The sequence below is a fragment of the Engystomops pustulosus genome, chromosome 5 (assembly GCF_040894005.1).
Source record: "Engystomops pustulosus chromosome 5, aEngPut4.maternal, whole genome shotgun sequence".
Classification (NCBI taxonomy): Eukaryota; Metazoa; Chordata; class Amphibia; order Anura; family Leptodactylidae; genus Engystomops; species Engystomops pustulosus.
The window spans coordinates 157,504,703-157,532,010 of NC_092415.1; the positions used below are offsets into that span (position 1 = coordinate 157,504,703).

Below are 27,308 nucleotides of genomic sequence, written 5' to 3' on the forward strand. Positions count from 1 at the left end.
AATCCACAGTAAAAAAATGTGGATCCCCACATAGGGTTTAATTGCCCACAACCCCATCCAGGGGGGATGGGGGGGGGGGGGGTAGGAGGCAAAGTTTGGCATCAGTGGATACATTTTTTAAATCTATTTTATATTTTTTTTTTTCATCTGTATGAGATTTTTCGATGTGTATTCTGCAAAGTATTCCACCGTCCAACCTTCTATGGTGGTGGCTACTAGTGAAGCCCTTTGAACTTGAACACCAGATGAAAAACCCCTGGTTTTACGGAAGTCACATCATTTTTGGCATTTTGTATTCTACAAATTTAACACCAGGAATTATAAATATATACATCTGGGGAAATTCTATGAATCACCATAGACTACAATGCAATATTCTTATTTTATTTCTTTGTATTCTATTCACTCCATTGTAACCCAAACCATGACTCAATGCATCATAGATTGTGCGTGTATCAAAGTATCCATTTTCTATATTAGGTTTATTTATGTATATCCTAAGAATTACAATAAAATAAAAAATAAATAAAACAAAACAATAAAAACCCACAACATTTTTTTGTCTCATTTTTATTTCAAATTAAAAGTTTTTACTGCATTTCTGTTCACACATCAATTCTTCAATAAACATTTTTTTTTTTAAAATAAGTTCCTTTAAGCTATACCAAAAATTCTATACCAAAGAGCTATTAAGTCTAACCTTCATCAGCGCCATCAGCCATCATCATGACGGCAAACAAGTTTAGAGATTGGCCATTTGAAAACTTTCCTTACAAAAAAGAAAAAAAAGAAAAAAAAAAAAACAGGACACTTTACATAAAACCTTAATTAAATCTTTATTTTTTTTCTATTGTCAATTTCCAAAGGTTTTATTCCAATATACAGATTGCCAGCATTTACTAGTGGCCTTAGATCCGCATTCAAATGCTTAACAGCGATGCAGCTTCATGGTATGTAAAAATATCACAAGCTTGAAAAACAAAACTGAAAAAAAAAATGATATTCTGTTTGTCAAATACCACCAGTCCTGACCTCTTAAATTTTATTATAAAAAAGACACATCTCCTAAAACACAGGGTAATCCAGTAGCCATTGTGGCAAAATAAAAATTAAAAAAAAAAACCTAGGAAAGAAAATCATAAAAACAAATAATAATAATGTTGACATCTGTCAAACTAGGAAAAGTTCAAGTCTGCATAATGGCAAAAAATAAGCAAAAGTCTAGAGAGCCACCCAAATGTTTAACCCAATATACATTTTAGTGCATGACACTGACAGAATTGTCATTAAAGGGAAATAAAACAAAAAAAAAAAAAACGGTAGCATCATTAAACATAACATATGCTGCAATTATTTTACTGCAAGGAAAAATAAAATGAAAAATCATTTCGAGATTCTAGCTCAGATACCCTCTGTATAACGGCAGATTTCACAAGGTAACATTTTGGATACTTGTCAACTTTTTACACATGTAAACACTAAAAAGTATTTGGCTGTTTGCATTTTTTTTTAGGATTGTGCAAAAGAAAAAACATTCAACATCTGGGATTTTTGCTTTTTTTCTGAAAGGGGCACATAACCTATACAGTAGAGTGATGCCATATAAAAAATCTCTGACTGTCCAGTTACACATGACTCCCAGCAGTGTATCACATTGTCCTGGATACATTTGTGATTGATTGTAGGTTTCCTACAAAAATACAGCAGCAGTTACAGAAAACCCCTACACCCGAGCCAGTATTACAAAACAAAAAACACCCTGAAAGGAGAAGGTAACCAGGGAAACGCTGCCGTCTGTCGCTTAAGAAAATACAGCTCAAGGGTTTATTATTTTATCTTTATTGTGATAAAAAAAAAATTGACAAGTATGCATGTGTATAGCAACCAAAATAGAGGGCTCTTTGGTGAAAACAGTCCAAATTGTCAACAAATTCTAAATTATTTTTAACCCCTCCCAAAAGAAAATTCAAAATCCCACAATTGGAAACAAAAAAACAAAATTCCTGCTGTTACTAGATGACAGCAGCTTTGTCTGTCTGGCTTCACGTTACAAATCTAAAACAGCTGTTCTTAATAAGCCAATAAATATATATTTTGTAATCAGACATTGCCTGAAAATTTTGTACAATATTCTGGACCAGAGATGGTTCTGTACTCTCATGCTACTGGAGAACATGAGTTCATCTAAAGGCAAAGACTGGTTATCACTCGAGGACAACTCCTTCCTGTGAGATCGATGGGTTAAACGGTCTTCTTGCTGGGTTTCTTGCCTTTCTTCAGAGCCAGCTTGTTTTTTATATAACCGCGCTTCCTCTTCGATGTCTGAAAGCAGGAGGGGGGGGGGGAAATCACATTAGAGACCAAAAAAAGCAGTCATGTATTTCTCAGATTTATGAGACATACAGGCAGTTTCGTACCAGTTATGTACAAAATAGGTTCTTAAGGTTTATACTTAAAGGTAATCAAGCATTAAAAAAAAAACAAAAAAAAAAAAAACAAACACCACCAAAAACCATCCAAGGATACTTGGCTCCGCTCCTCTTCATTCCAATCCCGGCATTGAACTCCACTAATCTTTACATGCCAGGATCACCTAGAAAAAAAAGTAATAATTAGCAGCACAGAGCACGGGGACAAGATGTCCTGCGCTCCCGGGCTGCTAATTATGCACGCCCTCACCACCTCCCTCTCGTATGCAGGGAACATGAGAGAGGGAGGTGACGTCATGAAAGAGGCCGGGAGATGTGCTGCTTTTTATAACTTTCTTTTCTTTGCGATCCCGGCGCATCAAGCTTAGTGGGGGACAGCACTGGGACCAGCTTGAAGAAGAGCAGAGGTGCGTATCCTTAAAGGAATTCAAGAATTAAAAAAACCATCTAAGTTGAATTTGTACAGTATGCAAGTCAGGACTGGAATACTTTATTATTGTACCTCCAAAGATTTTTATTTTTTTTTCCGTCCCTGTGACAATTGGATTTTCATTGATCATTGCAGCCTGGGACTAAAGTAAAGCATCCAGTGGGCACAGTGGGCAGAGAGGTCCGTCTGTAATACAGGCAGTCCCCAACATACATTCGCTCCACCTTACCAAGATCGTAGACCCTCATTGGTAAGATTTTGTGAATAGTGCACATTTTTGAGGATTAACCCATTTCTTTAGTTCTAAAATGGACAGGATATATTTTGATACTTATTTTTGGTGAACTTTGGTACTAAACCTTACTCATCATATGACTCATTTTGTATTAATTCTGTAATCTAAACATACATATGTATAATATGAGTCAAGCTATGTGCCTGCTCATTAGTATATGGAGTAAGTACAACTGGTGAAAAAAAAAAAAACATAAAACTTTTGCTTCAACTGATTAAGAAGAGGTCCTCAAGACATGAAACAGTGATGTAAAGTGATTTGAGCCACTGATCGACCTCAGATCCAATGAGTGACACAAAAGATAAGGCACAACATTGCCTGGAGAGACTCCGAATTGGACTTTATCTTTCTTCACCCCATACTGTGTGCACATTGTCACTACAGGAGTATTTGAGGGAAGGTTCTCATGGTTGATGCTGGGGCACACAATCAGTTGTTTTTATACTGGTATAATTATTTTCTGGTGACTGTTATCTTATTTTTGTTATCCATGGCCACCTTTCTTCTAAAATCAACTTTGGGGCAGGGGACCGAACAGATCACAAAACACAGGGACCCCATGTACCCCAGTTGGACCCCTCATATATATAGGAAATCATCTCAGTCTCCCTTGCTGCAATATAACCCAGAAGTGAAAAAGATACTACCTGCACCATTCCCCCGCCCCAAACTGTGCCATAAAGAACCAGAAGGACCATAAGAAGTCCATCTGTCAGCAGCGAGATGTGACAAAATTGCCTCAGATTCTTCTATGGAAACATTAAAACATAAATCGTGTTGTTCCTTTCACAACTACATTTGGAACAAGAAGCCTTTAGTGTCGCCATTATTATTTGCACAAAATATTGGATCGGTCTGGATCCTGTCAATCAGGTCAGACAAGTTTTTAGGAGTTGGATTGTCCCCTGTGGAAAGGAAAGAAGTGTGAATCTCTTTCATTCTGTTAAGAAGTGCACAAACTTTTTTGTGCAGGTTCATTGTAGATGTAACACTGTGTTCAGCTCTGACTGTTACCCGTCTGTCGTTTTATAGCAATTCTGATTGAATCTCGATGAACAAGTTAATGTCATATAGCCAGACAGGAGGAGCCCAATCTGACGAACTGTAACCACAAGCTGTCTGGACAATGCAGACGCCATCATCGAAATGCCCCTAATCTTTTGTTCAGAAATGAACAGTCCAGCAAGTGAAAAGATATATGGTTTGTGGACATGATGGGACTTGTAATCAGGTGATGTGGGTCCTAGCTGCTGTCACTCACTCTTCTCCCCTGTACAAGGAGCTTCCACCTCATACTCTTGAGCTCATGGCAGCCATTCAAAGCCCCCCCCCCCAAAAAAAAAAAGATTACGAACAAGAAAGGAAGGGGGTTGGTGGGTGGTTGGTTTTGTGGGGGGTGTGATCAAGGCTAAAGCAAGTGGAGAAAGAAAGGACTTTCACCCCAAAATTAAAAGGTATCTTAGTTTTTACTTCTATAATTAAATTATGCAATTGCATTAAAAAGCATCTCATTAATACAATGGACAATACAAACCCATCAACTCCTCCAAGAGGTGGAGACACAAGAACTCACCTTCTTGGATAAATACTTCTGTTTAGGGACAATGTTGGAAATCCTTGGTTTATGGTCGAGGGCCTCTCTGTTTTCTAGCTGTTTGACTTTGTATATTCTGACAAGCCAGTGTTCTGAAGTGAAAGCCTCTTCCAAGTGTTTAAACTTGATATCTTTATTCCCAATTTCTGCGTTGCGGGTCCGATCAAAGCCCGGAGGGGTCCGAAAGTCTAACTGCAAGGAGAGAACAAAACATCAGTATAGAGAACAAGTGTCACAGGAACATGTATTCAGGTAACTGCTGAATGTTCACATGCCCCAACCTGCAGACAATCATTGTCCGTGTAAATGGACCTTAGACTCCGTAATCCAGTTGTACATTTACCTGCATTTCACCAAATCGATAGTAGGACATCTTATACATGAGGCAATTGAGCAATGTTGGAGAGCCGGCCTTGTCTACCCGAAATTCACCTTGAGGTGTAAAATAATCACTTTCCTATTAGAAATAAAAGCAGAAAGTAAACAAAAGCTCTGGTTATGTTACACCTTATTGTGTGGAGAAAACTCATTTTCCATGGATAACATTTGGCTTTAGCGTTGCTTCTTCTGTCTGCTACAAGACATTCCCTTACCCGGATATCCTTAGGATGTTCTCCTTCAGCTATTCTAACCATCCAAAGAAACTTATTGATGTCATCGCCAGAGTACCCAATCACACCTCCGAAGATGATCAGTACGTAGTCTACGTCCAGGCTGCGCATGATTTCATAAGCTGCAGACTCATTCGAGGACATGGCCTTCCCTACCTGGAAGACAATAAGGAGCAGAAGAAGAATGTGTGAGAGAAAGTAAAGGACGAGGATAAAAAGATGCATTTATGCCTCATCTCCCCGGATAGGAAGGTTTTAGCTTTACATCCTTCCACCTATGTAGTTATAGCTCATAGAAGTTTACATAACGTTATAAGGCTATTGTACAATAATTTTCATGTACATCTTGGGGGTCTAAACAAGAGATGTTCTACAAGCTAAAATGATTAACTAAAATCACAGAAGAAAACAATAGAACAAATGCACTTCTGTCCATACGTATTGCACTTAAGTTATTTTCGGATTCCACATTGACTTTAAAACTTGACACCAACCCTCATATCCCTCCAGTAGTAACATAAGAGCTTTTCTTGTGTTCATACATTCAGCCTTCATGCTGTGGGGCATTCCCCATGCTCTGGTCACATGAAGCAGCACTTCTGCGCTCCTCTGCCCCATCTAGTAACTAGTATGTCTTGTACTGACAGGATACTGACCTTCCTGACAGCTGCCTTCTCCCCATGTTCTAGTAGACTGGAGAGCAATGAGATCTATATTACATAGGTTTGGACTTTCTCTATAGACAGAAATGACTAGCGAGTCTAATCCCTCCTGCTAATGGTGAGTGCAGTATCATAGGAAGCAAACAACGGCCCCATAGAAGCGTCCAGTCTGTCACGGGTGAGAGCGAGTGCCGCTCATGCTCTGAGAAGAAAGGTCTGCCCAAGCCCCAATCTCGGGCAGGGATAGGACCTTCTCCATCTGGCAGAATCCAGCGCCTTGTGCATGGGCCCATGGCAGTGATGAGGGCCAAGGCTGAGCTTTCTGTGCAGCGAGTGCTATACATAGGAGGGACAGGGATGAATAGAAGGACTTGCTAGGGCTGGGAAAGAGCCTCATAACTGGAGAGAGGGAGTTGATGCTCTGAAACCACAGATTTTAGTGAAAGTGGGACAGAGGAGCTGTGCATAAGAAATACATGTAAACTGCCCATACATAATATAGTTTACTTACCAGCGCTATGTGACTATTATTCCACGTGTTATTGTCTACCAGCGTTGTCCGATTAGCCATCCCTGCTATCTGGTAGCCATAATCCCACCAGGACATCACACGCGCATGTTCGTCAGTATTTTGCCGTAGCCAGTAGTAGGCTTCTCTGAAGTCATCCAAGATGTTCCTTGTTCTGTAAAAAAGCTGATGATGTCACACAAAGCATTGCCCAAAAAATATTTTGTAACGCAATAATTTTAATATTTATACACAAAAATTGACAATTATATTCTATATCCAAAGACAGACATCCATTCCCACTTTTAGACTTGTTTCACAGAACAGTGGTTAGTATGTATGTGAGTATGTATGTATGTATGTATGTATGTATGTATGCATGTATGTAAGTAAGTAAGTAAGAGTATGCATGTATGTAAGTAAGTAAGAGTATGCATGTATGTCCGTATAAGAAAAGTAGAGTATGACCGGCACTCAAAAAATTGCTAAAAAAATAAAATCTTCTTTTATTTCATATCTATTAAAAAAGAGCAGTTACATTGTACATCCCGGAGGACCTACGCGTTTCCAACGTAAGCATTTAGTTCTTAATCATGGTCGGAGGAAATGATACAACACTGGACAGATGCCAGGTGTGAGGAGGGCTAAGTAATGAGCGCATGCGCAGAATTATGGGAATCCCGTTCTAGCGCAAGTAAAACAATATAATGTATTGCAGCAGAAGAAATCATTATACATGTAGATAATATGGAGCAGCTAAAGATTTTAGAAAAGAGAGAAAAGATATGAAAGCATATAAATCAATACAGATACATAGTGTCCGTTTTATGATTAAGCCCTTTGGGCATGCGCGTTCCCAGTTGTAAAATCCACAGCGGTAACTCTTTTGATTCCAGTGACTGCCAGGCTTGCAAGATCTCCTGCATGTAAATTTAGAAAACGTCTTGAAAGACTAGATATATTTTTATCGATCGGTTTGGTTCCGTCTGTAATACGTTCTGAGATTCTCTTTTTTAAAGGTCGAATGGTCCGTATGTATGTATGTATGTATGTATGTATGTATGTATGTATGTATGTATGTATGTGTATTCTCATGTATGTATGTATGCGTATTCTCATGTATGTATGTATGTATGTATGTATGTATGTGAGCGTATTCTCATGTATGTATGTATGTATGTATGTATGTGAGCGTATTCTCATGTATGTATGTATGTATGTATGTATGTGAGCGTATTCTCATGTATGTATGTATGTGAGCGTATTCTCATGTATGTATGTATGTGAGCGTATTCTCATGTATGTATGTATGTGAGCGTATTCTCATGTATGTATGTATGTATGTATGTATGTGAGCGTATTCTCATGTATGTATGTATGTATGTATGTATGTGAGCGTATTCTCATGTATGTATGTATGTATGTATGTATGTGAGCGTATTCTCATGTATGTATGTATGTATGTATGTATGTGAGCGTATTCTCATGTATGTATGTATGTATGTATGTGAGCGTATTCTCATGTATGTATGTATGTATGTATGTATGTGAGCGTATTCTCATGTATGTATGTATGTATGTATGTATGTATGTATGTATGTGAGCGTATTCTCATGTATGTATGTATGTATGTATGTATGTATGTGAGCGTATTCTCATGTATGTATGTATGTATGTATGTATGTGAGCGTATTCTCATGTATGTGAGCGTATTCTCATGTATGTGAGCGTATTCTCATGTATGTGAGCGTATTCTCATGTATGTGAGCGTATTCTCATGTATGTGAGCGTATTCTCATGTATGTGAGCGTATTCTCATGTATGTATGTATGTATGTAAGAGTATGCATGTATCTATATGTGAATGCGTTTTGTGGATGCTGTTCATCTGGGGATATTTCAAGCCAAGAAGAAATGAGGGAAGGACATATCGGTACAATAAATTATCAGTATTGATCATTCCTAAAAAAACATAATAAAGCGCTTATATTCGCCACTTTCTGTGCTCCCGTTCAGCCACAAGCAGAGGTCGGCAGTGAAAGGAGTCGCCAGAGGAGTATAAGCTCTTTATTATTAAAGTGAATGTGATTTGGGAAAAGTAATGTAGAAAACAGGGGAGATTTATCATTCACGCTCCGTGCGTAGAAGTGCTGATAAATCTCCCCCAATTAGTGAGGAAATTGTGTGCATGGAAGATAAATGAATCACCAGGTCACTTCTGTGTTGCAGCTTTCTGTTATAGGTTTTGTGTTAAGCTGCAAAATGTGTTAAGACGCACTACAAATAACAAAACCGTGCGTGTCCTGTGCAGATATACATACAGGTTTTCTGCAATGTGCGGAGTTAACCTAAAAACCTTTTACTGAGTCCACAAAACATGAGATGTCCGGTTCTTACCCGTCATGATTGTATGAAGCCAGAACCACGCTGGGGCTAGAATAGGCATTGCTAGTTACCCATGTACAATGCACAGCAAACATCATCAGTAACATGAGCATCAGCATGGTGACCACGCTCTTTATGTTAGGTCCCAGGCCTTCCTCAGTCTTCTCCTGCTCAGACACATGTTTCCTCACTTTTCCAGCCTAAGGAGTGTATACAAGGAAAGAGACTTAGTTGTTATAGTTACAGTGAGGACTTTTTAGGACAAACCTGTTTACATCTGATTGTCTGGGATAATTAATTCCAGGTTCTAATACTCTGAATGTCCTGATAAATTGTACAAATGACATCCTACACCATGTTTAAAGGCTTATTTCCTCCAATAATGTTGTTTTTTGTAAAAATATATACCATATATACTCACGCATTAGCCGGTGAACTTAACTTTAACACAAAAAACTGAAAACCTATTGGCTTGAGTATAAGCCTAGGGTGGGAAATGCATTGGTCACATCCTCCAGCCAGTATATAGCCAGCACCCCCCCCCCCAGTATATAGCAAGCCAGCAGCCCCTGTCCTCCCAGTAAATACTCAAATGCCCCCCAGTATAAAGGAAGTTGGCGTCAGCCCTCTGCCCCCACTATATACCCAGCACCCTCCCGCCACTACATAGCCAGCCTCCTGTCCCCACTATGCGTATATAAAAACAACATCTGTTGTTAATTTTTCTTTGTGCTGAAAAACTCGGCTTATACTCCAGCATATATACGGTATGTGAAATATTTTGCGATAGCGTAGAATGGGCATTTCTTAATTAATCATAAATAAGCTTATTGTAATACTACCGCTACACACTATTCCTTAAAAGAAAATAATACATACAATAGAAAGACATTAATATATATTAACACACACTGTAAAACAGTTACCTGTACCATCAAGACCCCACAAATATCCAACCCTTAAAAATTATACAACCATCAAATCAAACATTACTGTGCACTGAACATTACTACCTACCAGTCTTGCCCTCATTATAAAGTGTAATATGGGCACTCGGTCTGTAAAAGGTTCGCCATCACTGCACTAGTGGATTCAGGGAACATAGTCCCACTTACCTCTGGTCTGGAGGATCAAGCTTCCCTAGTAATCTCTCCCATCACTGAGCCACCAATTTAAAGAGAATGTGCACATAGATAACATTCCTAATCTATATTCCTTTTCTGATCTAGTTGCAGCATTTAGTGTTTTGCTTTACAGCACTCGCCTTCAGATGGCATGAGTAATAAGTCACCTGTTCTATGCATTGTCCAGCCCCAGCCAAAGGAATATAACGGATATTTTATTATTGTTATTAAAAATAGTGGGTGCACAAGCTGCAGGATTTATAGGTCAGATACTTTGGTTTTCTAGTCTATGTAGGTTATGATTTTCAGCAGAGAACAAAACACTGCTTGTATTAATATGAACCACTAAGTATAGGCAGAAAAACAAACCCGTGAGACGGGGTCATCTAGGTCGACTGTTGCCTTGGCAGCAAATGGGTTAATTTGAACTCATCAGATGCGCTGTTGCTCTTTCCAAACAGCACAAGAGCAGCCAGCGACTCCCAGGTGGCCTCTTGGCAGACTAGTCTTCATAATGTAACACTAACACCGCAGCAGGCAATCCAGCGTTCACCCTGCTGAGTGGCAACCAGCATGGAGAATAATCTGACATTCAGAACGATAATTGTATAATCAAACTGTTATCCCCCGCATCCAGTGCCAGCCAAGTGCTCACATTTTATTGGGTAATTAAAAGTAGGAAAAAAACATGAATCGCTATTGTCTGCACTTCATTACCTAACTTCTTATAGAGGTGGTTACACAATGCAGAGACTAAACACTGCCTGCAACTTCACATCAATTACAGGCAGCCATGCGCATCAATGGAAGGGAGACAAGTCCCGAGAAAACGAAGGTCTAAGCGGCTGATATTCTTTATGACGGAGCTTTCCATCGCGGTTACGTAGATACCATATCATTTAATTGCTCTGGGACAGATTCATTCTTCCCGTAATCTGCCCAAGAAAAGCACTTTCCTGGATTATAAGGAAGAAAGAAGTCTAAGACAGACAGGGGTCTAGGAAACTCCTCAGATTTTCGTCTGTCAGCTATTGTGAGGGACCTATTGGACTTGTGTATATATTTTTACCGGAAATGTATACAACTTTTTATAGTTTGAACATAGTATTTTTATACTGTCCAACAACAACAGACCAAACTTGTTACCAGCATCAAATACCATAGTAAAGCCCCCCAGTAATAATTAACACCAGAAAGTATAGCAGACTATAATAGACACATTTATGCACATAAATACACACATTTAAGTGCCCCAGATGTGATGATTGACTATGCAGGACCCCAGAAGAGACGTACATAATGAACAAGGCTCTAGAGTTGGGGTGCACAAGCTTTCTGGGCCCCAGGGCCACACTGTATTACTGTTAAACTTCAAGGGCTACATAAGAGTACCATCAGCTAAGTAGGAAAACCCCCCAGAGGACAAAATACCATCCAAGAAAAATACCACAGTAAAATACTAAATTTAACCAATCATCAACTAAAATAGTCAGACAATCAATACAGACCCTGACCAGACAATAACCACACAAACCAGACCAAACAACTGAAATAATGTTCCCAGAGCAGATAATAGTATAATATTAATTTAGGCCCTAGTCTGCATTAATAATACAGACTCTCCAGGCAAGACAAAAATTATAATGGCGACCCACAACTCTGAAAGTGTCACAATGTAGACTCCTAGAATCGTCAAGAAACAAAGCAACCGACCCCAGACAAGACAAAAAAAAAAATTCTAAAAACAGAAATATATGTAAAGCTCTTTAGTACTCATCTGTTTTTGGTGTGCTGCACTGCTTTGTGCGGGGCTCTGGGTCCTGATGCCAGCGCGTTTTACCAGCATCAGGACCCAGAGCTCTACACAGAGCAGGCGAGTTGCAGGGAGCCGTCAGTAAAGTACAGGTAACAAGTACCGAATGCTTCTTGGTCCTCCCCTACTCGGTGACCCCGCTCTCCTCTGGGGCATTATGCGACTGAGCAGTGCCGTGCCCCAGGGAGAGGACTCGCCCCTCCATGATCCTCTCCTGCTCTGGGCATTCGCACCAAGGATAAAAGTGCTCATTGGTTACTTATGCTGCCACTGTATAGAAGCTGGGTGAGGGTTACAATGTGTGTGGAGTATCTGAAGTTTTAACTACTCTCCGTTTTACATTTCATGCAATTAAGACGAAACATGATCCAAAAATAAGTCTCTAAATGTCATAAAGATTACGAACAGCACCTGGAAATTAGGGAACAAAACATTTCGTTATCTTGATATAAGCAAAGCATAGCCATTACCTTGTCATAAAGGTTTCCAGAATTTCTTTTATCATCCTCATCACTACTGTCTTCTATTGGCGGATTTTCTCTTTTCATGTCATCACCCAAATAATGTTCAAAGACATTAGAGAAAGCAATGGCAGAAAGCATGCAGACCACAGGAGTCAAGGTTAACATCAAACGGACCATCACCCCGGCAAAATATACGGCACTGATGGCATAGAGAGCGACTGTGGAGAGACGGAGGAGAGGTGTTATTGTAGGGCTCCACTAATACCATGATACATATCCAGCACCCTGCGCGGGCTTATGAATTATTACATCATTACGCTGTTATGTGCCTAGTACAATAGTATAACTCTCCTACGTACAGCAATTTAGCAGGACGCCCTGCCGGCAGAGGAGCGCTCCACGTTACTTGTGGTGACAGGCAGATTAGGTAGAACAAGCAGAGAACGTCATATAAACATCATAGCAAAAGCTGTAAAGATCATCAGAACTGCACAGTAAGATAGTGGCCCATCTATATAAAGACGGACTACTACATCCAAATAAGACTCAGACCTGAAATAGCAGCATTGAACTTAAATCAGACTCTGCTAGACATCTTACTCAGATCACACACTTTGTGTAGGCCATTTGTGTCTCTACACATCTTCTAACATCTCAGTGAATCTGGGTGCACAGACCCCTACAACTTCAGAGCTGCAGCCTGATGGCCTTCACCTTAAAGGAGAACAGGCAGTCCCCTACTTAAGAACACTCGACTTAAACGGACCACTGGATATTGCTAATTAATTGTACTTTAGTCCCAGGCTACAATGGTCAGCTGTAACAGTTATCACAGGCGTCTGTAATTAAGATTTATTGTTAATATTGATTCTTATGACAACTCAACATTTTTAAAATCCAATTGTCACAGAGACCAAAAAAGTTCTGGCTGGGATTACAATGATAAAGTATACAGTTCCGACTTACATACAAACTCAACTTAAGAACAAACCTACAGACCCTATCTTGTATGTAACCCGGGGACCGCCTGTATTCCTATCTGGGCATTAACATTTAAATTTGCAATACATAAAAATTTCTTCAATTGGATGTTATTAAAAAAATGTTCCTGTGTGAAGATAATTTCTCATTAATGTAGCCATGTTGTCCATTAGAAACTAGATAGCTTCCTTGGATACGACCACCCCACACCCTGGCAGCGGTGGCCAGACATGTGCTATTGAGCCCTGCCTGACCACCTGTATTCAGCGTTCATTACCACAGGACGGCTGCGGGACATACAGTAACTCCCAGATATTTCAAATATAGAAACTTTTGGTTTCTTTGCGCAATCTCTCCTGCAGAGGTGGCCGTATCTAAGGACAGTCTCGTTTCTAAGGGACCATATGACTACATTTGTGATCATTTATCTCTATATATATATATATATATATGACAAATTAGTTAAATGAAATGTGAATTCCAAGACGAGAATACCCCTTTAAGATCTGGATAAGTGAAGCAGACAGGGCATCACTTTCTCATGGATCTCAATGGGATTGCCCTCAGGCTCATTAGCAGGTGAATGTACAGATGCTGGAGGGAGTGTCATAGGTTTTCCACTACAAATGTAATGTGGATCTCTATCCCCCATCTTCTGTTCTATAGCACCTGGAAACATGCTCAGTTTCATATTAAAGATCAGAATCTCATCTTTCATATCACATTGTGCTTCTGGTTCTGGACAAACTGCATATTCAGGCAGTAAAAAAAACGGGAACTGGATCTTTATCTGCAGCTTTCATTTCTACCTCATCTCAATGAAGTGGCAAGTATTCAAAAGGTGAACAGAACCTGTGCCTGCTACCCATGGAGCAGAAATCAAACACTATACACACACCTTTTTATTTTCAGCCTATTGCATTTATAAAGAGACTAATAAGATTATCTTCTCATAGGTGAGGCTCCGCTACAATCTGCAGAAAGTCCTGCAGTTCAGCCTGACGCCTACCATCTCACAGCAGACAGCTCAGTCTAAGGGTTGAAGCAGTTAATACAGTCAATATGGTCCAGCGCTGATTTTTTTGCAAGATGGAGGGAGTCCATGCATCGTATATCTCTATGATGCATGGAATTCCATTTTCAGCACCATGGCCCAGCAGTGAAAAGGGGAATTGCCCGTTCCATGGTTCAGAGACAGCACAAATGTCCGAAACTGCCTTAATACTCTTAACACTCATTTCTGGTGCTCAGTCATGCCTTTCCATCTAACAGCAGACAGTTCAGACTAATACGCAGTCCAGCTGCTTTCCTCAATTACTCCACTGCACCTCTGTGTGTAACATTGCCTTCTTCCTCCTACTCCTACTCTTCAACATGTATGAAGATAAAAAAAATACAACATCTTGTGATAAATATACTCATTTACAGACATTGAAAGAGATAAAAACAGACCTGGAACAGCCTACAGGCAGCGGCGCTATGGAACAGCCTACAGGCAGCGGCGCTATGGAACAGCCTACAGGCAGCGGCGCTATGGAACAGCCTACAGGCAGCGGCGCTATGGAACAGCCTACAGGCAGCGGCGCTATGGAACAGCCTACAGGCAGCGGCGCTATGGAACAGCCTACAGGCAGCGGCGCTATGGAACAGCCTACAGGCAGCGGCGCTATGGAACAGCCTACAGGCAGCGGCGCTATGGAACAGCCTACAGGCAGCGGCGCTATGGAACAGCCTACAGGCATCTTATTTTACTAAAGGAACTTTGTGCAATGGAGGTCCAATAACACATATGGTACAAAAGGTGTCCATGACCCTTATATGGGTTTCTAGGAATAGGCTCCTGGTGTGGTGGCTCTGTCCATACATTATTCTTCTCCTCTAGAAGCAATGTTTCCATGTATATAGAGCACAATGAAAATCACATAATTATGTACCAGGGAATCAAACTACTGCACAATGCTTTGTGTACGGATGCTATGCGCAGGCAGGGGCTCAAAGTCTCTCTCTTGGGAGCTAGGACACTGGGAAACCAAATAATCATTCTGCCAAGTACTTACCAAATACTCTCTCGTCATTGATATTCTTTATACAGAACCAAAGCCCAGCGGGGAAAGTACATACTAATATATGCAGGTCAAAAAAGAAGGAAACCCAAGTTGTAGGTTGATGTTCCGATACCGAAGCAATAATGGGGATGTGAATTTTTGCATACCTATTAGAGAAATGAGACAAAATAGGTGGTTACAATAACAGCTTCATTTCTACTGCAGGTCGCTACTAAAGGCGATTAAAATATCCCATAAAGCATACAGTGTTCTGCTGGAGACCTTGTCAACCACCCAAGACGACAATGTGTCTTCCCAGTAAAGAAGTAAATGCAGGTAGAAGCAGCGCAGGCGGATCGTCATTACACGAGAGGATCCAGCAGCGTTACTGTCAATTTGTTATTCACATTTCTCCAAATAAAGATTGCTGCCAGGACGGAAACGTTGAAGTCACTGAACCTGATGTTAATAATGACCTCCTAAATACAGACTAAACGGTTTGGCCATCCTTAAACCGCTAAGCTGCCGGTAATTTCCCAGGGATCCGAGGTAGAAAGACAGAGCCCATTACCATTTCATTCCAAAACATTTTAGAGAACACCTGCCAAATGCTTGGACACCAATTGCATCTAACAAGGGATGTGCCTTACAATTTTACAGGTCAGTTTGCTGTCCAGATGCCTGATCCTCCCCGGCTGTTGAGCTGGCTGGGCTTTTCCATCCGGAGAATGTGATGATCGCAGCCAGCTACATCCAGCAGAAGAAAATGTGTGGATTACTGGTGTATATTTAGTGGAAAATGAGAAAAATTTAGCATTTTATCATCACTTTGCTGTGTGTGGTTACTAGGTAGTACCAAGTCCTCAAGCAGATGGACGTGTGCAGCACAAAGCCTGGTGGTGGGTGATGCTGAATGGGCACTCCACAAATAGGTACAACGATACGGCCTGCTCTATATTTTTCCCAGCGTGTGCCTTGGACACAGTGCGGTGGGTAAGCTGTGTGTTCACCACACCAAGGCCGGGTGCAATAGCCCTCTATGGGTGCCGAGATCTCGCCACACCCTTTCAATACAGTCATATGGATGGGCCTAACAGAGCAGATTTCTACCCGGCTCTTTGTCACCCAACCATAAGGGAAACCACAGAGCACTGGTGAACCTAACAAAAAGAGGTCACTAATGATACCTCTCTCTGGGGGGTAGTATATTAATTTGCCAAGAAAACTAGTAATGCATACAGGGTAATTCTCACAGTCCATTCTAAGGACAAGTTCACATTGCATTATTATTAATACTGGAAAGAATAGTGCAGCAGTCCATGTCTTTTCACATGCTTTGAACTGATGTATTATTGAATATACATTGAAGTCTATGTGGATAGGAAGGTACATGGAAGGGACCTTCCCCATCAGTTTCCGGTTTCCATTACGGTCACCTAAATGGAGTGTAACAAACCCTTAACGCAAGGGTGAACTGGGCCAACAATCTACAATGAAGGCTCAAATTTTTGTGCTATATACCATGGGAAATGAAAGAGCAGTATATAACTAATGGGTTAGGCTCAGTTCACACCTGTGTTGGGGGTTTCTATTAAACTTTGTTTCAGCAGAACAAGTCTTCTGTTCACCTTCCATTCCCCATTGAATACAATGCAAGAGAGATGACCTTTTCTTAAGCTCCTGTTATAAATGGTGGGGGAAAAAAAGGGACGTGGTCTGCTACGCCATTTGATAACGGAAGTGAGGAACCGGCTCACGGAGGTCTATGGCACCTTGTCACAGAGCGGTGAGCAATGTCCTATATTTTGTTTGATTAATCCCCCCCCCCCTTCAACTGTGTGCTAAACCTGGGTTACGGCACAGTCAAGGGGCCTGAGCCATTATTCTCTCTGTAAAGCAGTGAGGAATCAAGGAACACACAAACAATGGGTTGAGAGCGCACAGGAACAATCAATGCGTTCAATGACAGTCTGTGTGAATGACGTCCCAAGTAAATAGATGGAATAACAGAAAAACACATTAGTAGCCTTACCCTGTATCCCAAAGGGAATAAAACCGTCCACTCCAAGGAGCTATGTACCCTGCAAAAAAGGATTACATATATTAAAAACACATGTATACAACTTAGAAATGACAAACAAGTACAATTGGTTTTCTACAATAGTCCGGCCATCAATGCAGTACATAGCAGCATGACGCAGCAGCCAGATATTATCTGCATATAATATACAGGGAGACTGATGCTTGACACTTACCTGTGTAGGTTAAGTAGATAACTGTAAGGAATACAATTCCAGCAGCAAGGGACACCCCCAGAAAGAAGAGAGTCTGGAACTCTTGCTTGGTCAGCTTGTCTCTAAGGTACTGGAGGAACGCATAGGCCTGCAGCAGAGCAAAAACGCCTAAAACAGACGACAGCAAATCACAACAGGATTCTACATACAAAACATTACACAAAGAAGAAAGAAGTGATGGCAAGGTACGAGTGGTCACAGCCCAGCAACTTTAACAAGTAGTTAACCATGTTACAGATGTCTTGAATCTCTGTTAAGAGGTTTTTTTTTTAATTTATAAATTTTTCAGAACCACAAATCAATTAAAAATATAAAATAAATCTAAACTTAGGAGAGACTGCACCAATCACCAATTCGAGGGTCCAAACTGTATGATCATAAAGTGATGGCACATTAGATTTATGTATACAAGTAGTTGTATATTAAGTCATTGATGTTAAATGTTCACGCATTAATGCTTAGTGCCACATCAAAGGGAAACGTTTACCTATAAAATAAATATATAAATAAATAACTCTTCCCCAAAGTCAGGCAAATATGACTCTTCTCACCTCATTTTCACATGAGAGGAGTCAAGTTAAGTGGTTGCGCTTATCTTCTGTTCTATAACACCTGGAAACATGCTCAGTGTCATATTAAAGATCAGAATCTCATCTTTCAGACCACATTGTGCTTATGGTTCTGGACAAACTGGATATTCAGGCAGTAAAAAAAAAAAACAATTAACGGGAACTGGATCTTTATCTGCAGCTTTCATTTCCAACTATCACATAATTTAATTAACCACAAGCCTTGTGTCATATTATCTTTAATATATGACACGAAAAGCACGTTTCTAGGTGCTACAGATCAGAAGAACGTAGGATTCCGGAAGTTCACTGGCAGAGGACTTTTGGGGGAGATTTTTTTTATAGGATGACATTTCACATACAATTCTAGAAATTACATTTCACCCCCAACCTGAGAGACAGGTTCTCTTTAAGTACAAACCTGAGCCAGCACAGAGGCTAAAATTACATAAAACAGTGTGAACAATCACAAAAAGGATGAAATGAATGCCAAGTGCAGAGGCAGCATCTTATAGCCTATATCCAGACCTGTGCACACAATGACGCTATGATCTTACCTGCAGCTGCCATGTGCTCACTTGTACGGATAGGCTGGAATCCAACAAAGGGAATTTGCATGGATAATATTAACCCCACAATGTAAAAAGTGCTGTACGCTGTAGAGGAGAAAACAAACAAAAAAAGGGAATATAAATAATCTGTTCATTCCCATTTATCATAAAACCCCTGAAACCCACAATATTAAGAGTCTGCTAGTGGCCCCTTAGTCCCAGACAGTAAAAGGTCACATTTCGGGGAAGCATCCGACAGCACATGACATATAGCATGTCATTTATTGGGACTAAAGAATCCAGCCACGTAGGAGTAAGAAGGATACGACAAAACAAGAAAACTCAAATCAAAGCAGGCCAGCCCAGTATGATCAGCGATACTGTACAGGCCAGGACATCTTCGCTGTGCACAGGGGAGTCCTCGCCTTATGGGACTTGTAGAGTTAGCAAGGTGGTAAATGGGCCAAAAAGAATCATTTCTGTCTTACAAGTAGATTATTATCGATTCCTGCTGAAATTCTTCCAGGTGAAAAAGCATGTGTTACAGACAATTCAGAAGCTTATACCAGAGGGAGAGAGCGGAGCGCTGCAATATGCAGGTTTATAGGAACTTGGACTAGAAAGCAGAGTAAATCTTGACGGGACTCCTTATAGAAAGGCAGAGTCCGGATTACCCCATCCGCATACTGTCCTATTCCCTTACATATCACAGAGTTTAGCTTCTCTGACTTCCTCATATTCTGCTCTTACAGTGCAGGTAAAATGGACATTAATTTTTAATTCCACTCCTATCACAAAAATATATGTATTTCCTTGCCATGCCATGGTCAGTGAGTAACCAGAAGAACGTCATAGGACACACAGGGACAACATAGAAATGCTTATTACAACGGCTCAAAGAGATTAGAAAACACTTATAACAAAGGTTACATTAGTCTGAATAGAGACCCAGGTCCATCAAACAACCTATAATCTTGCCCTCCACTGGATAAGAAAAAATAAAAAAACACAACGTATGCGGGTGAGGCGAATTAGCCGAATAGTAGAGCAGAATGAATATTTCCAGTGTCTCCATTATCACAATCTCCCTGCAGTTACAGTAAAGGATCCCTGTCTATAACAATAAAACCATTATACCACTAGGCACAGACACCGTTTCTCTACTTTGCCCATTCAGATCATTAGATTCCTGCAAAGGTCTTTAAACGGAAAACAAAGTTTGATAATCTGTGTTTGGATTCCACTTAAAGATCTGTAAAGTTTTCCCCCACAAACCTATAGCTCTTGGGATGTAAAATAATTGTTCCTATCATCTTTGTTACTTATATCCAGCAGTTTCTAAGCAATGCCCTTCAGAGCGTCTCTGCAATAGCTGCTTCCTCTGCCTGTGCTGACAAGCCCTGGAGTCCATAGTATAAACTGCTGCTCCCTGCTCACAGAGGAGGGGGTCATGTGACAGAGCCATCTCTGTGTATGTAGCAGAGCTCAAAGTGTTTAAGAGTGTACAATGCTCCAGCCATATTTTAAAAGGGATAAAAATAAAAGGTGCCTTCATTTATATTGGATGGCCAAAATCCTCTACCTGTGCCATGGAATATTTCTCCATACCACTTTAAAGTTGATTTTTAGAAAGAAGGAGGCCATGGATAACACATACGAGATTACCACATGAAGCCTGAACCTTCAAGTGTCCCTGGTTTATCCATGCTTGATATTGATGGTAGATTTTCTTTAAGAATTTGCCACAAAAGGCCATGTTTGGAGGTGTAAGGAGGCAGCCAAGCATGCCCCGCTGGGGATTCTGGGAAGGAAATATGCAAATATGTTTTCGAGGGTGGGAAAAGGTAAACATTACCTCTTGGTTACTTTGTTACTTTGTAAGGCAGTCCCCTTACCATCAAGCATGACTCAAGAAGCCTAATGACATGATGTGGGATTAAAGCCAAACCAGTATATCTACTCCAGAAGGAACAGATTCCTAACTGTAGACAGCACGGTTTCAATGTTTTTGCATTTCATAAACACACTGTAGGGAACTGGTTTAGATAGGTACAAAGCAGTCGACACAGTTCAGGGAATATCAACAGTGCTGTCCATAGATATACTGATTGTATGATGTATCATGTCATTGACTTCCTGAAATTCAAACTATGTAAAAGGGGGCTGCCTTCCAAGGTAACCAAGAGGCAAGGTTTTCCTTATCCATCCTTGGACACATATTTGCAGATTTACTACACAGCACCAAAGACCTTACTTCGAGATATTGGAAATATATATTAAGTGAATCCCTATAACACATCCCTATAATATTATAGTTATACAACTGATTAAACATAAGAAGGAACCCTGAGCAACCCTGATCCTGATATGACCTACTAGTCACAAGACAAGATCACGTGGCATTACTGGATTTCATGTGTAGAGACGCTTTGGTTCCCTTTTGTTTAATGTCATTGAGAAGAATCTCATCTCTGAAGTGTTGGAATATATCTTTTCGTCGAGCCCCTTTATTGCTGTAATTCATAGCGCTGAAGAGGTTTGCAGCACAGAACAAAGTCAAGGCCCGTCACACAATCCAAGCGACGAGGAAGACGGCATCTGAAACTGTGTCACATCATTTCCCCTAAAGCCGTTGTATATAATAATTGTTAGACTGCCATCCTGTGGAAAGTGCCGCTATATACTTGTGGAGCCACAATATGATAAAGCTCTGCTCTATATGGGAAGACAGATCACGTCCTCACACTAGGCTGGATAGAAGGATACAGGCAGATGATACATTACAGCGTATCATGTATAGAAGGCATAACTCATACAGGATTTATATAGCTAGCACTGATTAACTGCGCATTTCCAGTATTTTACTGTTATTTTCCAATTAAAGGTTTTTTTTCTAAGCAGACTCAAATATAACCTAGGCACCCGGTTTAAAAAAAAAAATGCTTATTGACTCAAGTATAAGCCTTGAATGGGAAATGCATTGGATGCCTTTCCTCACTTCACCAAGCAACCGCTCCTATAGATATCATATATATATCAATCCTGCAGCTTCTCTTCTCTCTAGATTCCTGTGTAGCAGCGTGGGAAGAGATGTCATCAGGTGGTGACACCATCACATCATAGGAAGTGTTTGGGCAGAGAGTACATACCAGTCTCTTCCCACGGCGCTACAAAGGACCGTTCATGGGGACGTACATGCTGCTGCAAATTTGTGGCCACATATAAGTCCCCATAAACGGCAAAGGTGGCGCGGTGCCCGTGTGGCACAGTTCGCGCCTTATACCGCAAAAAGAAAGAGCATGCTCTATCTTTTTGCGAGTGTGCGGCCATGCGCCGCTGTTTCCTATGGAGGGGCATACCACGTGTGAATGTACCCGAACCCCGAGAGAGAAGAGGAGCTATGGGGAACGCCAGAAGCAAGTACTAAGTTTACTTGAGTAGAGGCAGAATGAGGCTTTTTCAGAACAAAAACTGTGTTGACAAACGCAGCTAATACCCAACTATACTCAGTACTTTACATGAATTTACCTGCTCAAATATCTGATTTTGTAGCTCTCAGAAACACAAACCTGATGTGTTTTGAAAGAGACAATTCTCTACTTTAGCAGCTAAAATCATGGTTCATGAAATCAGATTATAGTGCCCAAGATACAGACCTCTAAAGTGACACGCCTCTGAGCCCGATTCTTTTCTGTTCATTTAGACATAGGAAAATAGTGGAAGATTTCACATTAAAGCTTCATTTACATGAAGGTATGCCAGCACGGCGCGATGGAGAGGAGAAATGCACTGGATAGGGGCCGTAACACAGGGAAAGATAGCACATGTCTGTCCCCCTGTACGGAGCGGTACTGTGGCACCGTATCGCTCCATGTGGCCATTGCCGTCTATGGGAGACGTAAGTACAGCCGCAAGCTAGTTCCCCATTCGGTAGTGTGAATGCATTTCTTAAAATGCTATTTAATTCCTACATGGGCTTCTAGTTTAGTGGGGTGTTCCCTTTAAGTGAAAGGCTGTAAAGCCTGAAGGTGGTGCATAGACATCTCCTCGGCCGCTGAGCAGGTTACACAGGAAGCAGTGATCAGGTTACCGCTTTGTGCCTCTGAACACCTGAGAGAAGTCTTTGTTTCCCAGGTGACAAGGATTTGCCTCTTCTATTTTTCCTCACAGAAATTCACTGACAAGTGTAAAACATGTGCAGATTTATGCTTAGAAATATACACTACTGCCAAACATAAACCCACCGAGTAAAAGTAGCTATGCGAAAACAGGAAAAAAAAAATTCAAATGCAGTGAAAAAAACGCATTTGCACCATTTTCTTGTGGGCTTGGATTTTATGGCTTTTACGGTGCGCCCAAAATGACATTTCTACTTCATTCTGTTTTAATACAGTTAGAAAAATTAAAACCTCCTGAGCAAAAAAAAAAAAAAAAAAACACTCTAACACATTCTAAAATTTTCCTTTTTCTGGTGTTAATAACTGTTTCATACTTCTGTGTACGGAGCTGTCGGTGGTGTCTTTATTTGCGCCTTTTGAGGACTTTCCAATGCTACCATCTTTAGCACTGTTCGACATTAATATTATATATTTTTCCAGAGGCATTTGCAGGGTTAACACCTGCAATCGGTGCCAGCACCAACCGCGGGTGTTACAATATGCAGCAAACGTCCACCTTGTATGGAGAGGGATCAGCCCATGAGTACTTCGCATTTCAGTAATAGTAAGAGTACTTCATATGTCAGTAAGTGGTTCAAATTGAGCTAATGAGCCAGTAGGGCTGTATCAGATGTGATCCCACTGGCTGGCACGAGTAGCAAAGTGCATAAATTATATTTTTATAGCCCATAAGTCCCTAAATGGTCAATACAACTCAACAAGTTAAAATATTTTACCTAAACTTTTCTTTTAGCCGTAACACTTTTACCAAGAAACAGAGATTAAATGACCTTATTTGCTTAAATGAATTCAAATAAAAGCCAAAAATGCTAATTTGTGTTTTAGAAGTGTACCGGGATTTGAGCGATTACATCTCATTGAAGAAAAAATATGCAACAGAAACCTAGCAATGGTAAAAGAAATGCTCAACAACTGGGGCTCTTAATTATAAAAAGTAATTGGTTCCACTAATTTTGCTTTCTTTGTCGTTATAAAAGGCCTTATCAAAGGCCAGCACTTGGAAATAATCATTTCTGCACAGCAAGGAAATTGCCAACAAGATGAGGTCAATGCGGAAACCGTTCCATCAGAAACATCTCTTATTATGCGGTGATTAGTAGTGGCGCTTCCAGTATTAGAGCATCACAATACCAGATGGAAAGGCTAAAAAGATCCCATGAACATACCAAAGGTGGCTGCGTAGGCATGGTCCTTCCCTTCAATAGACAGTTTGCCAAGTTCATTGCAGAATCCTGGAAAACTTCTAAAGCAACATTAAAGGGGAATTCCAGGAATAAACATCATTCATACTACTGGGTAACTATGAAATTAGTTTTTATTTAAAATTATGCTCCCTTGGCAGAAAAATGTTGTGGACATATACTAATGGAGAAATTAAAATGCTACTGGCCCTTTAAAACAAACAGTCTCTGTGACTGTCCCTGCAGAGCAGACACAGAAGAGAAGATGACTGCTGGTCACATGTCCTGCAACCCCATCCCCCCACCCCCCTTGTTAGGTTAACCCAGGACTCTTTACAGGTCTTTTATACACAACATTTTAAGTTTTTTTCTGTGTATTGAACCTCTCAGAACATGAAAGGACATCATTGTTGTTCTGGATAACAAGTTTGTAAGAGGCTGTGGTCCTAAATCCTCATTACGGGTTCGGTTTCACATTTTATGGTTGAAATTTCATTAGGTTTTTTCCAACTCCTGACATAATCTAGAATGTCTGACAATTCGATATCCATTGATGCCGGATTAAAATGTTTGATATCTGCTGATAACAGTCTGGAAGAGGGACACAATGCCATGTAACACTGCGCTCGCTGCCAAGATGCCACCTATTTCTCTAGGACTTATAATAGAAAGAAGGCAAAATCCTAAAAGCAGAGCGACCATCTGCAGACACAACTTATTCATTGCACGTAAAAAGTTATCACTAGATTTTCCTTCTGTAAAACGTTACACAGAGCAGTGACCCGTAGTGTACAATGCACCAGTTCACGTTTTCTAAAGATTCAGCATTTGGGGAAACAACATGACTAAAGCAGGATGCACTATAGATACTTTATTAACATCTGCAAAGAGTTTGTATGCTCTCCATGTGTTTCCATTTAGGGACTTATGGGCTATAAAAATATCACTTATGCACTTTGCTACCCGTGCCAGCCAGTGGGATCACATCTGATAATCTAATAGGGTAAAATATGTGGCTATGGTGGCTGAATGGGTAGCACTTCTGCCTTGCAGCGCTGGAGTCCTGGGTTCAATTCCCTCCCAGGTCAACATCTGCAAAGAGTTTGTATGTTCTCTCCATGTTTGGGAGGAAACCCACGCACACTCAAAAAACATACTGTTAGGTTGTTTAGATTGTGAGCCCCATGGGGACAGGGACCAATTTGACATGCTTTGTGCAGCGCTGCGTTATCTGCGTGCGATATATAAATAAACATTTTATATTATTATACTATACAAGCAAGGCTGCTGAAAAATACAACATAATAATGTAGAAGTGCAGACACGGGATGACAACTTTTGTTTCATTTTTTTAAACTTTTTTTTTCTTATTATATGTCGATAAATACTCACAAAATATTTTCAAATCAGTTTTTTGTCCCTATTCACACTAGTGCTAGGTTTTCAAACCTAGGGGTATTTGACAAGTGTAGTAGAGGAAGTCCAGCTACGTGCAGCCCATATGTTGCTCCGATCTCACAACATACACTTAAAAGAGCTCATCACACGTTTCTAATTAATCTCTAAATTACTTAGTTTTAGTACGGTAATATCCGATTATAATAAAACTTACCTGGCTCCCTGACAGCTTGCTGATCAAAGTCCCGTGGGTTGTGTCTTTCATATTGCAATGAATGCCTGCTTGTTTAAATCATCGCTAGGCTCAGCCTCCCGCTCATTAGCATTTACAACAACCCCCCTACCCCCAAAGATCATCTTATATTCCACCTCCCACCCATGACATAGGCTCACAGACCTATGATTCAATAAATCTATTGCAATGAAGCTAGACGTGAGTGCTGGGATATTTCTTCCTATAGCACAAGAAAACCTCACGCTTGCTGCCCACTGCGTATGCGTTGCTTCGCACACTTTCTATCTAGGCACGCAAACTGCATAGCGAGCTTCTGTACCTCCTCAATGCCTAGAAAGCCAGTGTACAAAGCGACGCATGTTTTTTTTGTGTGGTGAGCCTACGTCACGGGTGGGGGGTGTAGTAGAGGCACAACCCACAGGACTCAGATCCGTGAGCTGGCAGGGAGCCCGTATATAGTAATTCAGTGATAAAATATAGACATGTATGCAGAGCACTTTTCAGTCTCTAAAATGAGCCATTTGGTGACTGGCTCCCTTTAATTCAATAAAATTGATAATTCCCTTTAACTTCCTGTTAAATGCCTAAGCTCTAAATGTCTTACACTGGCGAGAAAAGAATACACATTAGAAATAAAACCTAGAAACGGATGTCTGATAAGTCATTGCATAACGCTTAGAAACAAAGCAGCGATGACATCACTTCATAGTACTAGGAGCGTGATAATCAGGTCAAGACTCAAGGCAAACGGTATTCAGACAAGACTATTTCCAGCTCTCTCATGTTCACTGAAAATGAAAATTATGACACATTCTGTAAAGAATATATTGGATAAATACATAAAATCTCTGTATGCTTATGTATGTACAGTCATACTTTAGTGAGTAAAGCACATGGTCCATTAAGCTCCATACATCTAGTATCTTACCTATGTAGACTCTCTTGCTGTATCGCTGCATCAATAGCAACACAAACACATGAAGCGGAATAAGATTGATGATAAACACATAGCCACCCCAAGCAGACACCTAAAAGCGAAGAGGAAATAGAATGTGAGAAGAAAAAAAAAAAAAAGTACTTATTCTGCTCCGATGAATGTGCTCTATATATGCTTATAGCGTCTTAGACAGTGTTACAGTGACAAGCTTTCAGGAACTGCACATAATCAATAGGCAAAAAAAAATAAAGTATAAATCCATAATTTTGTCATTAAACAATTTTTTTTAAATCTTTTTCTATTAACATAGCTATAAAAGGGCTTGTTTTTTGTGTGACTAGCGGTAATTTTAGATGGCTCCATTTTTGAGTGAGTCAATTATGTTGAGCTTGTAAAGATCACTTTGGATGGAATACATGAAATAAAACATGCAGTTCCATTAATTATGTTTTTGGCTTTAGGTGCAATAAAATAACATATCTTGTTTTTTTGAGGCCAGGTTTTGTTGTGTTATACCACTTTTTTCTTATTGCCTTAACTTCCAGGGAGAATATGCAGTAAAACAAACTATGTATTGGCAGGGTCATCCTGAACAGGAACAATTGTGTCTGTTCCAAAAAAGTCA

At 40.3% G+C, this 27,308-nt stretch overlaps 1 protein-coding gene across 1 annotated transcript in view; it reads right to left on the reverse strand.

The window, feature by feature from the left end:
* Nucleotides 1-817: 817 nt before the first annotated feature.
* STT3B (STT3 oligosaccharyltransferase complex catalytic subunit B) overlaps nucleotides 818-27,308 on the reverse strand; it is a 74,983-nt gene continuing 48,492 nt past the window's right edge. The window contains exons 5-16 of the mRNA XM_072153575.1: nucleotides 26,675-26,774; nucleotides 18,761-18,859; nucleotides 17,596-17,742; nucleotides 17,373-17,421; nucleotides 15,353-15,507; nucleotides 12,321-12,532; nucleotides 8,926-9,113; nucleotides 6,533-6,704; nucleotides 5,342-5,515; nucleotides 5,092-5,205; nucleotides 4,728-4,940; nucleotides 818-2,322 (exon numbers count right to left, since the gene is read on the reverse strand). Coding sequence (XP_072009676.1) covers nucleotides 2,242-2,322; nucleotides 4,728-4,940; nucleotides 5,092-5,205; nucleotides 5,342-5,515; nucleotides 6,533-6,704; nucleotides 8,926-9,113; nucleotides 12,321-12,532; nucleotides 15,353-15,507; nucleotides 17,373-17,421; nucleotides 17,596-17,742; nucleotides 18,761-18,859; nucleotides 26,675-26,774 — 1,704 coding nt within the window. The 3' untranslated portion in view covers nucleotides 818-2,241. The remainder of the gene's footprint in view (nucleotides 2,323-4,727; nucleotides 4,941-5,091; nucleotides 5,206-5,341; nucleotides 5,516-6,532; nucleotides 6,705-8,925; nucleotides 9,114-12,320; nucleotides 12,533-15,352; nucleotides 15,508-17,372; nucleotides 17,422-17,595; nucleotides 17,743-18,760; nucleotides 18,860-26,674; nucleotides 26,775-27,308) is intronic.